This window comes from Schistocerca americana, chromosome 4, assembly GCF_021461395.2.
Source record: "Schistocerca americana isolate TAMUIC-IGC-003095 chromosome 4, iqSchAmer2.1, whole genome shotgun sequence".
NCBI lineage: Eukaryota > Metazoa > Arthropoda > Insecta > Orthoptera > Acrididae > Schistocerca > Schistocerca americana.
The window spans coordinates 243,819,814-243,833,690 of record NC_060122.1 but is presented as its reverse complement, the minus strand read 5'-3'; the positions used below and the strand labels follow the sequence as shown (position 1 = coordinate 243,833,690).

Below are 13,877 nucleotides of genomic sequence, written 5' to 3'. Positions count from 1 at the left end.
AACATGGTATATTTTTATAATCAGTACTGCGCACATTGTAATATCATTGGCTACTGGGAAGGATTCCAGATATTTCATATTATTCTCTAGTAATTTTTTGTACTGTGAAGAATACATTCATATTAGCTTGTGAGTCAAGGGTACACTTCACAACTTAATTGTTCTTTATTTTCATTACTCTTGAAACTTATATTAATGAGACCTATCCTTTTTTTAGGCAAAACAAGCCAAGATGATGTGTGCTATGTCGTTGCTAAATATGACTATGCAGCTCAAGGAGCGCAGGAACTGGATCTTAGAAAGAATGAACGCTACCTGCTGTTGGATGATTCAAAACACTGGTGGAGAGTTCAGAATGCTCGAAATCAAGCGGGATATGTGCCAAGCAATTATGTCAAGAAGGAAAAACCATCACTGTTTGACAGGTATGCTTTGAATAATATTGTTTTTGCAGTGTTCTTCTCCGTCATACTTTAAATGTACTTTGGCATTTTTAAAGAAATTGTATAGCACTGAGGAAGTCACTTGTCGGAACGTATTGCATACCTTAATATTCAGAACTTCAACTGTTCTCACATTCAGTGCTAGAAAAATTTCTCTGAAATCTGTTTAGAGTACTTGTGTTTCTGAGGACACTTATGTGAAACATAATCAGATTTTATCTTCTCTCTCTCTAGTCTCTTTTTCCTAAATGCTCTAACTTGTATCACTTTTATTTACTGTAAACTTTGTCCGTATAAATGCCACTATTGAACACTACTTCTCCCAATCTACTACTGACTCCAGACTGACTACCTCATTCCTTGTACACCTAACTATATCCTCATGTCCTGTCCTGTCCTATCCTATCTAAAGCCAGGCGATCTGTGGAAGCAGTTAAATCTTTTACCAGCCGTGCTGTAACTTACGCACAGCTTTGGCATAACCATCAACCAGTTACCCTCCTGAATAAATAGCCACTGCCAAACTGTGGCCAAGAGCAGAATTTGTCACTCTGTCTTGCTTGACTTCAATGGCTGCTTCACACCTGGTGCAACCTTTGTTATATGCATCCTTTCCCACACCATCTCCAAGTACCAGTTTCACTGAACTGCATTGGTGGGAATCGTCCTTACAGTACATCCTCGGACCCTGCAAGCCAGGTGGGCAGAGTATCCTCTAATTCCTGTTTCACACTCGCCTCACTCCACCTCTTGTCGTCATACTGCCCCCTCACCCACTGTTTGACAGGTATGCTTTGAATAATATTGTTTTTGCAGTGTTCTTCTCCGTCATACTTTAAATGTACTTTGGCATTTTTAAAGAAATTGTATAGCACTGAGGAAGTCACTTGTCGGAACGTATTGCATACCTTAATATTCAGAACTTCAACTGTTCTCACATTCAGTGCTAGAAAAATTTCTCTGAAATCTGTTTAGAGTACTTGTGTTTCTGAGGACACTTATGTGAAACATAATCAGATTTTATCTTCTCTCTCTCTAGTCTCTTTTTCCTAAATGCTCTAACTTGTGTCACTTTTATTTACTGTAAACTTTGTCCGTATAAATGCCACTATTGAACACTACTTCTCCCAATCTACTACTGACTCCAGACTGACTACCTCATTCCTTGTACACCTAACTATATCCTCATGTCCTGTCCTGTCCTATCCTATCTAAAGCCAGGCGATCTGTGGAAGCAGTTAAATCTTTTACCAGCCGTGCTGTAACTTACGCACAGCTTTGGCATAACCATCAACCAGTTACCCTCCTGAATAAATAGCCACTGCCAAACTGTGGCCAAGAGCAGAATTTGTCACTCTGTCTTGCTTGACTTCAATGGCTGCTTCACACCTGGTGCAACCTTTGTTATATGCATCCTTTCCCACACCATCTCCAAGTACCAGTTTCACTGAACTGCATTGGTGGGAATCGTCCTTACAGTACATCCTCGGACCCTGCAAGCCAGGTGGGCAGAGTATCCTCTAATTCCTGTTTCACACTCGCCTCACTCCACCTCTTGTCGTCATACTGCCCCCTCACCCACTGTTTGACAGGTATGCTTTGAATAATATTGTTTTTGCAGTGTTCTTCTCCGTCATACTTTAAATGTACTTTGGCATTTTTAAAGAAATTGTATAGCACTGAGGAAGTCACTTGTCGGAACGTATTGCATACCTTAATATTCAGAACTTCAACTGTTCTCACATTCAGTGCTAGAAAAATTTCTCTGAAATCTGTTTAGAGTACTTGTGTTTCTGAGGACACTTATGTGAAACATAATCAGATTTTATCTTCTCTCTCTCTAGTCTCTTTTTCCTAAATGCCCTAACTTGTATCACTTTTATTTACTGTAAACTTTGTCCGTATAAATGCCACTATTGAACACTACTTCTCCCAATCTACTACTGACTCCAGACTGACTACCTCATTCCTTGTACACCTAACTATATCCTCATGTCCTGTCCTGTCCTATCCTATCTAAAGCCAGGCGATCTGTGGAAGCAGTTAAATCTTTTACCAGCCGTGCTGTAACTTACGCACAGCTTTGGCATAACCATCAACCAGTTACCCTCCTGAATAAATAGCCACTGCCAAACTGTGGCCAAGAGCAGAATTTGTCACTCTGTCTTGCTTGACTTCAATGGCTGCTTCACACCTGGTGCAACCTTTGTTATATGCATCCTTTCCCACACCATCTCCAAGTACCAGTTTCACTGAACTGCATTGGTGGGAATCGTCCTTACAGTACATCCTCGGACCCTGCAAGCCAGGTGGGCAGAGTATCCTCTAATTCCTGTTTCACACTCGCCTCACTCCACCTCTTGTCGTCATACTGCCCCCTCACCCACTACACTCATACTACACCTTCAACCACTAACAACAATCTTTGTCTTTATTTTACCTCCCCCTTCTAATCTACTCTTGTTTATGCCTCCTTTGTCCCCTTAGTCACTCCACCCAGTATCACACGGCAGCTAAGCAACATCATCAGTACAATGTAGGTCAGTAAAATGAAGCTAAACAGGTGCACACAATTTTTTTTCTTTTCCTATGCCACCTGTATTAATTAGGTTTGAAGAACATTGTTCAAAAGTTTATCTAAATTTTCAGTCTCAGTTATATGCCTATCAACCTCTCAATTCCTTCTTGCCTTTACCGTCATTAATTTTCATTGTTTAATGTTGATTTGTTTGGTGTGAACTTTGAGTTAAACAAAAAACAACTCTAAAAGATAGTTTATAGTTTTGTGTTCCTCATTTCTGAAAATGTTATCACAGCTTATGATTTTGAGTATCAATCCTAATAAGTGGACACTGCTATTAACAGATTTGTTCTTGAAGAACCTTATGGTTCATTCCTTCCACATTGTGTGAGCTGTATTTTGTAATAAATCGGAGCTCTTTTGTGTTTCTGTCATTATTGAGATGAAAATTGCGCACATTATTAGTTTTTCTAGTGGTTCCTTTGCTAATACTGTATTTAGCACCCTTGTAAATACAGATACTGACCTGTGAACTTAAAATGGGAACATCTTTTAGAAAGGAAATATACAGAGTTTCTACAAAAGTTCTTCTTATATCCTTGCTACTATCCCATTGCAGTATTAGTAGATAATGTTTACTCTACTCTGATGCCAATAACAGTCATTATTTTCCCGACGATCAATCTACTGTTGGGTGTAGCAGTTTATCGGGCAAGAATTAAATTTAACTTGGCCCTTACCCCTCCCTGATGAAGAAACCATTAGGCCTGAAAGCTAAGCAGTGTGTTACTTGTACTTGTTTCTAATGGCAATTCTATACATTTTGCCATCCAAATGTAAGTACTCACCAGCAATTCTGTCTTATAATTTATTAAGAATTAAGTTTACTCTATTGTAGGATCATTATACTATGAACTCTGTGTTTTTTGTGTATTTTTTATCTCCCCCCCCCCCCCCCCCCAATTAATTTATTCACAATGCTAGATCACAAATGTGTTATATCATGTATTAACAAAAAGAATCAGTTTTTGAAAACCTAATGTAATTGTATGGATAAAAAACCTACTTTCCAAACGGCGGCAGGAGAACACACACATAAAAGGCATTACATATGCAAGCTTTTGGAGCCAGTGGCTCCTTCTTCTGGCAGAAGGATTGAAGGTGAAGGAACTAGGGTGAAGGAAAAGGACTGGTGAGGTTTAGGAAAAGGGGTGGAATTCAGAAAAGTCAGCCAGAACCCTAGGGCAGGGGAGACTTACCGGATGTATGAGTCTTTCCTTCTCGTCCTGTCTGGTAAGTTTCTCCTGATCCAGGATTGTGGATGACTTTTCCGAACTCTACCCCTTTTCCACCTTTTCTTACATCTCACAAGTCCTTTTCCTTCAGCTCTCTACCTGCCCTTTCAAACATTCTGCCAGGAGCCACTGGCTCCAAAAGCTTGCATACGTAGTACCTCCTGCCAGTTCTTATATCATTTCCAGAAGGAACTAATTTTGCCCCCTGATTTAAATAAAATAGTAAACCTTTAACATGGAATGAGAGCAAAGGTGACCTGATTTCTGTTTGAATAATGTGTGTGTGTGTGTGTGTGTGTGTGTGTGTGTGTGTGTTTATTAGTGTGTTTTCTCACCCTGTTTCTTAAAGAGGAACTAAACCAAGAGTGTGCTGAATCATGTACTCTGTAAAAAATGAAAATACTCCCATGGAATATTATGCAAATAATTTAGGAGTAAAAGTAAGAACTTACCGAACAGTAGAGTTGTTGAGTCAAGTAATTCGCAGCTTTCAGATTATTCTTTTTTGAGCTGGAGCATACTCATGGAGGCACCACCCACAACCTACTCTGTAAACAGATTTCCTGTGCCATGTCCTCATCCCCTCCCCCCTTCACCCACTCCTCCCACCATCCCCAAGAATCAGGTTCAAAGGAGCATCCCCCTCATCACCCTGGACTGGAACAACTAAACAATATCCTTCGCCAGGGCTTTCATTGTCTCTCATCATGCCCTGAAATGAGGGACATCCGACCCAAGATCCTTCCCACTCCTCTTAAAGTGATGTTCCGTTGCCCATTTTAGTACAGTGTCCCATAAGAAGAAATAGAAGTCTAGAGTGTGCACAGGAAACTTTATTGGTTCCACATGTTCTGTCACTGCCATTATATGTATTGTCTTCCCTTACCCTCCATTCTGGTAAGTCTCCCCTAACTCGGTGTTCTGGGTGACTTTTCTGAACTCTCCCCATGTCTTAAATCTCAGCAGTCCTTTTCTTTCACCACTTTTCCTTCCCCTTCATCTCTTCTGCCAGAAGAAGGAACCACTGGCTCCAAAATATTCCAAATTTCAGTGCCTTAATGTGTGTGTGCTCCTGCTGCCCCTTGGTAGTAGATTTTTATCTGTACAATTACCTTATAAATTTTGATTCAAGTAACGGAAAATCCAGGATGGAATTTAACAATGTTATGAAAAGGAAAGTCACTACTCACCATATAGCAGAGATGCTGAGCCGAAGATAGGCATAACAAAAAGACTGTCACAAATAAAGCTTTTGGCCATTAGGGCCTTTGTGAATAATACACACACACACACACACACACACACACACACACACACACACACACACACAACTGCAGTCTCAAGCGAGCAGCAGCACCAGTGCATGATGGGTGTGGCAACTGGGTGAGGATAAGGAGGAGGCTGGGGTGGAGAGGGAGAGGGATAGTATGGTGGGAGTGGTGGACAGTGAAGTGAAGTGCTGCAGGTTAGGAGGAGAACAGGAGAGAGGGGGCGGAGGGAGGGAGGGGGGGGGGGGACATGGAAGTAGTGGAAGAGGAGGGAAGTAAAAAGACTGGGTGTGATGGTAGAATGATGGCTGTGCAGTGTTGGAATGGGAACAGGGAAGGGGCTGGATGTATGAGGACAGTGACTAACAAAGGTTGAGACCAGGAGGGTTACAGGAACATAGGATGTGTTGCAGGGAACGTTCCCACCTGCACAATTCAGAGAAGCTGGTGTTGGTGGGAAGGATCCAAATACCACAGGCCTTGACTGTGACTGTGACTGCGACTGCTCCCAGCACTACACAGCCTTCATTCCACCATCACACCCAGTATTTTTACTTTTATCCTTTCTCGCTACTCCCTCACCTCTCTCATGCCCCTCCTCTCCCCTGCCCTCCAACTACCTTGCAGAACTTCACTGTCAGACACCCGCACCATACTATCCCTCCCCCTCCCCACCCTAGCCTCCTCCTTACCCCACCCAGTCACCACGCCCATCATGCGCTGGTGCCGCAGCTCGCAGTGTGGTCAGTTGTCTAGCAATTTTCCTTTTCATAATATTGATTCAAGTAAAATTGCACACCCCTAAAATGCTACCCATATATCCCATCTGACACACAACTATCACCTGTTATTCGCAGAATTGCACTGCATGGTCTGAGTCAGCCTCGCCTAGTTTCTGTACTTTCCTTCTTTTCAGAATTTGCCACATGCTACTAGTGCTTGCACCACTCTTACACAAAGCTTGCCTTGAAGGTTTTTGTGCTGAATTCCAACACCACGTTAGAGGATTCATCACTTGTAATCATGCGAGATTGCCACAATCAGTCTTGATGCACATCAAAAACTGTTGCGTGTATTTCAAATTTGTCTTACAGACATTCAGTTATTAATCTTTTTAGTGAATTAGTCCCAAACTTAATTTTAACAGTCTCTGAACAACAGCAACATTCTCAAACTTCCAGTAATGTTCCTTAAAGATTAAAGGTATGTCTCCTGTTTTTATGGTAATTGTCTGCCACTGGCTGGTTTTTCTATAACAGTTCGGTGTATGTACATTTATTTATGCTTCTTGTGAAAATCAGTCATTTGCTACTAAATACAAGACATATGATACAAAAAAATCTTTTGACAATGTTATGAAAAGGATAGATCGCTATTCACCATATAGTGGGGATGTTGAGCCGCAGATAGGCACAACAAAACGACTGTTAGACAAGTAAGCTTTTGGCCAAAAGGCCTTCTTCCGCATTAGAACACACACACACACACACACACACACACACACACACACACACACACACGCACGCACGCGCGCATCTGCAACCAGAGACTGTGTGTGTGTGTGTGTGTGTGTGTGTGTGTGTGTGTGTGTGTGTATTTTCGGAAGAAGACCATTTGGCTGAAAGCTTATTTGTCTAACAGTGTTTTTGTTGTGCCTATCTGCAGCTCAACATGTCCACTATATAGTGAGCAGTGATCGATCCATTTCATAATATTTTCATTATTCCATCTTAAATTTTCCATTGTTTGGAAAAAATTTTTTTTTGTCAATCATACATATTTTAAGGCAATATAGTGCATTGACAAAATATATTATTAAACAAAAAAGGGTTTCAGAACAATTTGAGGTGCCTGTCTGAACTTTTTGCACATTGCTGTTACATGTCAAAATTCAAATGCTATCATACCTCTTGAAATTTGAAAGAAAAACAATTTGCACTTGAATACTATCCCCTAACTATTGTTCTTAAAGTTCAGTTTTCAATAGTGCTTCCTCCAAGTAATATTTTTAAGATTTGTACACAATTAGACACTCATGTTTTGTGTGCATTCAATGTCCACCCTGATAGCTGAGTGGTCAGCGTGACAGATTGCCGTCCTGTAGGCCCGGGTTCGATTCCCAACTGGTTCAGGGATTTTCTCCGCCCAGGGACTGGGTGTTGTGCTGTCTTCATCGTCATTTCATCCCCATCTGGCGTGCAGGTCACCCAATATGGCATTGAATGTAATAAGACCTGCACCAAGGCGGCTGGACCTGCCCTGCAAGGGGCCTCCCAGCCAATGACGCCAATCGCTCATTTGCATTTTTGTGCCTTCAATAAATATTTTCTTTGCTTTCCTACATCAGTCTCCATAGCTAGACTCACTTCAACACCACTTCAATTCAATAGCTTCAGAAATGCACTCTTAAGACAAAAAAAGGTGGCACACCATGAAGGAATTATTCACACGGGACAGAAATCAGTATATGTGATGCACATCTGTGGACAGACAAATGATGACAATTTCAGAAAAAAATTGTGATTTAATCAAGGGCAAGAGCTTCACCAATTGAGCAAGTCAGTAACTTGTTGCTGCACCTCTGGCCCTTATTAAAGCTGTTATTTGACTTGGCATCATCTATAGTGCTCCAAGCATTTGCAATTGGGAAGAGAGATGGAGATCTTGCTGGCCAAGGTAGGGTTTGGCAAGCATGAAGACGGTCAGTAGAAATTCTCGTCATGTGCGGTTTGGGCATTATCTTGCTGATATGTAAGCCAAGGAGGGCTTACCGTAAGGGGCACAGAATATTGTCGATGCACCGCTGTACTGTAAAGGTGTCGCAGATGACAACCAAAGGAGTCGTGCTATGAAAAGAAATGGCACACCAGACCATCATTCCTGGTTTTTGGTGATAATCAGGTTGGTATCCCACCACTGCCCGTGGTGTCTACAGACAGGTCTATGCTGGTCATTGGGGTTCACCTTGAAGCGGGCTCATCACTGGTTCCACGCCAGAGAATCCTGCTTGCCAAACCCTATCTTGGCTAGCATGGTTTCTAGGTCTCTCCCCAGTTGAGAACATTGGAGCATTATGGGCAGGACCTTCCAACCATCTTGCGATTTTGACACTCTGATATCCCAGTTGGACAGAACTTGGAAAATATCCATCGGTAGGACATCCCACAGCTCTGACAATCAATGCCAAGCTAAATAACTCCTAGCATATGGACCATACACAAACCAATGTGTTATTGACTTGCTCAATTTGTGAAGCTCGTTCTCTTGAAAAGGTCATACAATTTTTCTGAAATTGTAATCATTTGTTTATCCGTACATGTACATCACATCTATCAATTTGTCCCATTTCGATAATGCCTGCCTGCCTGCCTCCCTCCCTCCCTCTCTCCCTCCCTCCCTCCCTCCCTCCCTTCCTCCCTCAACACATTTCACATCCTTTTCATTCTCATTAGTATTTGCAGAAGTACTAATATTTCTGTCAATACTTTTTCAGCATCAAGAAAAAAGTGAAGAAAGGGTCTGGTTCAAAAACTCTTCCTTCCAGTAATTCACCATCACGAGCTATTGAATCACCAACAATGGGACGACGTTTGCCAGCTGACCCATCGGAAGCTATTGGAACAGCTGTTGTGAAGTACAATTATCAAGCTCAGCAAGCAGATGAGCTATCTCTAGTGAAGGGAACACGGATTTTGATTTTGGAGAAGAGTAATGATGGCTGGTGGCGTGGACAGAGTGGTTCAGTGGCTGGTTGGTTTCCAAGCAATTATACACAAGAAGAAGGGGATGCAGATGATACTTTGCACACATATGCTATGGCAGAAAATGTTCTCGATATTGTTGTTGCACTCTATTCTTTTTCATCAAACAACGAACAAGAGTTATCATTTGAGAAGGGAGATCGCCTTGAAATATTGGACAGGCCGCCCTCTGATCCAGAATGGTATAAAGCTCGCAATGCACAAGGCCAAATAGGCTTGGTTCCAAGAAACTATCTTCAGGTAGGTTACTGTATGTGTAAGAGAACATGGTCTTGTCACTCGATTTCTTTCATCTTTTTTCTTATTTGTATAATTAATTTGGTTTAGGAACTAAGTGAATACCTTACGCAGCCCTATAGAAATCGAGATGGCGGTGGAGAAAGGCATGATTCGCTGGATCATCGAACAGACGGTAATGCCCCAGGAGTTCGTAGTGTCGACAGACCTCATCTTGTGGGAAAACCGTGGTATTATGGAACAATTACTCGTGCCCAGTGTGATAATCTTTTAAATCAGCATGGCCATGATGGTGACTTCCTAATAAGAGATAGTGAAACCAATGTGAGTTCTACTTCAGCAAACCAAAATTTTCCATTGTGAATTATGAGGATATTGTTTTGCAGATTTATGTAGTAATTGTCTTTTCTCTTCTTGTAGGTGGGTGACTATTCGGTATCTTTGAAAGCTCCTGGACGAAATAAGCATTTCAGAGTGCATGTGGAAGGTGCACTCTATTGCATTGGTCAGCGGAAGTTTCATACCTTGGATCAGCTTGTAGACCATTATCAGCGTGCACCTATTTATACTAACAAGCAAGGCGAGAAATTATATCTTGTACGGCCACTCCCAAAATCTTCAAATAACTGCTAAATATTAGTTTTACATTATTTACCCTACTCTTAACCTGAAGAACATATCTGTCATTCAAGAGTTTGTGTTTGTTAGAATATAATTATAATATATGCTGGAAGAATAACGGCAGAATGAGTGCAAGTGTGTGTATAATATTGTTTTTTGTTTTGTTTTTGGAAGTCTTGGAAAGCTAGTTTAGTTTGTTAGGAATAATTGTGATTGCATGAGCCGTTCAGTGAATTATGTGACCATTTTTACATATTATTTGAGATTCATAAAATACTGTTGTGTTATGATGTAACAGTGAGCTCCATAAGACTCTAGTCATTGTTATCTCTGTGGCAAAAATAAAATCAGTTTTCCAAAACAAATGGCAAAAATATGCACATGATAAAAATAAGGAATATGTTACTGATTTTGGTTAATGAAGGCTGTAACTTCATTGTAACCATTTTATTGAGTTGCAGGTTTAATTTATTATCTGACTATCTTGCAGAGTAGAGTCCCGTGTTGGTCCCTTCTGCAACATTCTGGATGCAGTAAGTGCTTTGTATATTATTTTAGATGTGTGATTGATTGTAAATGATAGATTCATTGGAACCTCGAAGTGCTGAAAGAGAAAGATTTCTATATTTGCATTTTTCAGTTAGTACATATTATCAGAGCTTAGGTACCTCTTAAAGAGTTAACATTAATACTTTGCTCTGTTTAGAATACTGTTGAGTCATTGCATTTTTGTATGCCACATCTATATGTCCTTCCCTGTTGTGAATAATTTAGTATAGAAGACTGCACATTATGAAAATGCATAATGTCAATGTGTAATCATAATTCTAGTGATATAATGAGAATAAATGTTTTGTCAATGTGTCACATTTTTGGTGATCTTCCATTACCCAGTGGAATTAATAGTACTTTTATGCCGTTCATTTTTGATATACCTCATCATATGACTTGTGTAAACTGTTTGATGCAGCAGAGATACTACAAAATTGTTGTATGTGTAACTACTGTGTGAACAGAAATTGCTGATACTGGTTTTTGTTATGTTCTTTGTACCCTTATGCTTACATGACCTTTATGCAAGCAGAACTTCAGTATCATAGTAATAGAATACTAAATAAGATGATAAAGCAAATTGATTACAAATCAAATTGTTAGCACTTCAAATCAGTAAAAAATTATCTATTTCCAATAAAGACATTGATGTAACTTTGTTAGATCTCAACAGTGTGCTCCTATATACATTTATATGCTTCAGATGTGGTATACATGACCTGCTTTACAATTATCACTATTACAGTGGTTAATACTGTAACCTCAGAGCCTAAGAACAGGATGAGTTGTAAAGATTCCTTTATTGTAAATTGCACAAATGACTATGACATTACCAACCCTGTTTAAATAAAATTTAAATTTAACTGTGTGAAGTTAGAGATTTTAGATTCATGAAGAAATTGACAAGAGACTTTAACTTGATATTTACATCAAAGACTTGTATGATGTAAGAGTCAGCACTGTGAAACTATTTGACATGTAAATTCTTTCTGCCCTATGTTTCTTTTGTTCGTTGAATGATTCTGCACAGATTAACTTACATCTGGCATTTTGTAGTGTCAAGCAACTCTTTGAAACTAATTACAGAATATTTGTTTAAAGATGTTCAAATTTAAGAACATTTATGAATTCAGTTTTCAGACAAAATTAAGACTACCTAAAAACAAAGCTCTCTCAACAATTGCAACTGTAGAAACTAGACTAGAATCTCTCTCCCCCCCCCCCCCCCCCCCTTTTCTCTCTCTCCTTTATTACTGATTCTGCAAATGTTAGTAATCAACTTACACGTCTGGTTTCTTTGCTATTATATTTTACTTTTTCTTTTTAATCCCCAATAAACCAAAAGATTTTGTTTTCCACCTGCTACTTATTAACAAAATGGCTTTGGACCAGTTAAAACAAGAATGAAGGAAAATTGCCATATTGATAAGCACTTAGGCAGTGTAATTGATCAGAAGTACTGAACAGGCAACTAAGGAATTTTGTAACATAGCATTATGTATTAAAATAAATGTGTAATACTTTGTGAAATACAAGAAAACATTAGCAAAAATTACATAATTCGATAGGATTCTGATTTCATTTTGACAACATTTGTAAATGTTTTCAGCAATGAAATAGCAATATTTACTTACCGTCACTTTGCATGAAAGCAAAAAAAAAAGAGTACTTGTATCAAAGGATACTTAAAAGGAGCACTGCTTGCCATACTGAACATTATTTTCATTTTTCATCTAGATTCTCTGATTTGAATTTATGAATATTTGTATAATTTAATTTTCTTCTTTTCACTGTATAACCATTCCTTTGTGTAAATTATTGTAAACATTCAAGGAATACGCTATGTAATTAATTACCTGCTGTATATAGGTTTTGTGTGTGTAATGATATGATGCAACTGTAGCATATTAATTTTGTGTTTTCATGAGTGACTGCATATTTATTATAGTAATTGGGAAGTTGTGACTTAGAAATGAAAGTTACTAAAGTACAAGTGAGATTTTTTTTATGACTACTCTTTGCAGAAGGGTCATGCTTCTGTGTCCTTGCTCATTTTTAATGGACTGCAGATCTTCTGCTTGGATATAAATTATTATATGGTCAGTGTACTATTTTTTAATTTGCCTATTGTGTAGCTCTTTTTTAAACATAAAATGCTGCAAACATTGTAATGATTTAGTATTCATGTTGTATGCTTTTTTTTTATTCTGTACCCTGCTTTAAAAATTCTGAGTCTGCTCTGTTTGTGGTCATCCTAACTTTGTTCACTGAATTTAGAGCCCAACGAGATGTTAATCAAGACCGGGCGTCACTTAAGTAGCAAGTGAAACAATAATTAGGAAGAATGTTTGTGACAAAGGTAGAATAAAGTTTGACTGACCATGAGAGACAAGCAGTAACAGTAAAATATCATCAATTGCTTTTGGTTAACAAACATGTTTTTTATAAAACTTTCAGCAGTGATGACTGTCATCATATTCATACAGAATTTGTGGGAAGAGATGCAGGTACCACTTTAGGTGAGAATCCTTTTCAGATATACTAATGAAAATAATCAGTTATTGACAATACAATGTAATTGGGTGGATAAAAAAAAAAAAAAAAAATACTCACCAAGCAGTGGCAGTAGAAGACTCATGTAAAATAAAAAGGTTTTACATATGCAAGCTTTCGAAGCCAGTGGTTCCTTTTGGCAGAAGGATTCTAATTTTAGATGGTTGTCAAAAACCAACCTTTGGTGACAGGAGGCACCAGAAGGATTCTAATTTTAGATGGTTGTCAAAAACCAACCTTTGGTGACAGGAGGCACCAGATCTCAGTGAAGTGTTCTCATAGAACAGAATTTATTTTCATTATGTGCTTCCTTTCATAATGACATTTAATTCCACTTTAATTCCACTATATTCTGAACTTTCGTTAATTGAATCCTGTAAGATTTACAGTCTTTGTGATTTTGGTTCTACATCAATCATGCCAGCTAACAAATTATTATTATTTTTTTTTCTTTTTGAATTTCATCCCCTTCCCCCTCCTCCTTTTTATGTTATGTCAAGACAATGTTAAACTTTCATCATCATGTAACTACTAGTATTCTATAGTTGCTGACATAATGTATGCATTAGTCCATGGTTAGGTTATAGTGTAAACATATCACAGTACAATCCCAACCCCAAGAAGCT

General features: G+C 39.0%; 1 protein-coding gene across 5 annotated transcripts in view; it reads left to right on the top strand.

Annotated features, from left to right (window-relative positions):
* Positions 1-12,883, top strand: part of LOC124612745 (cytoplasmic protein NCK1) — a 79,122-nt gene extending 66,239 nt beyond the window's left edge. For 4 of the 5 annotated variants that reach the window (XM_047141130.1, XM_047141132.1, XM_047141128.1 and 1 more), the window contains 4 exons: positions 218-425; positions 9,021-9,528; positions 9,616-9,849; positions 9,946-12,883. In XM_047141130.1, coding sequence (XP_046997086.1) covers positions 218-425; positions 9,021-9,528; positions 9,616-9,849; positions 9,946-10,158 — 1,163 coding nt within the window. In that variant the 3' untranslated portion in view covers positions 10,159-12,883. The remainder of the gene's footprint in view (positions 1-217; positions 426-9,020; positions 9,529-9,615; positions 9,850-9,945) is intronic. The other variant, XM_047141131.1, reaches the window with a different exon arrangement.
* The last annotated feature ends 994 nt before the right edge of the window (positions 12,884-13,877 follow it).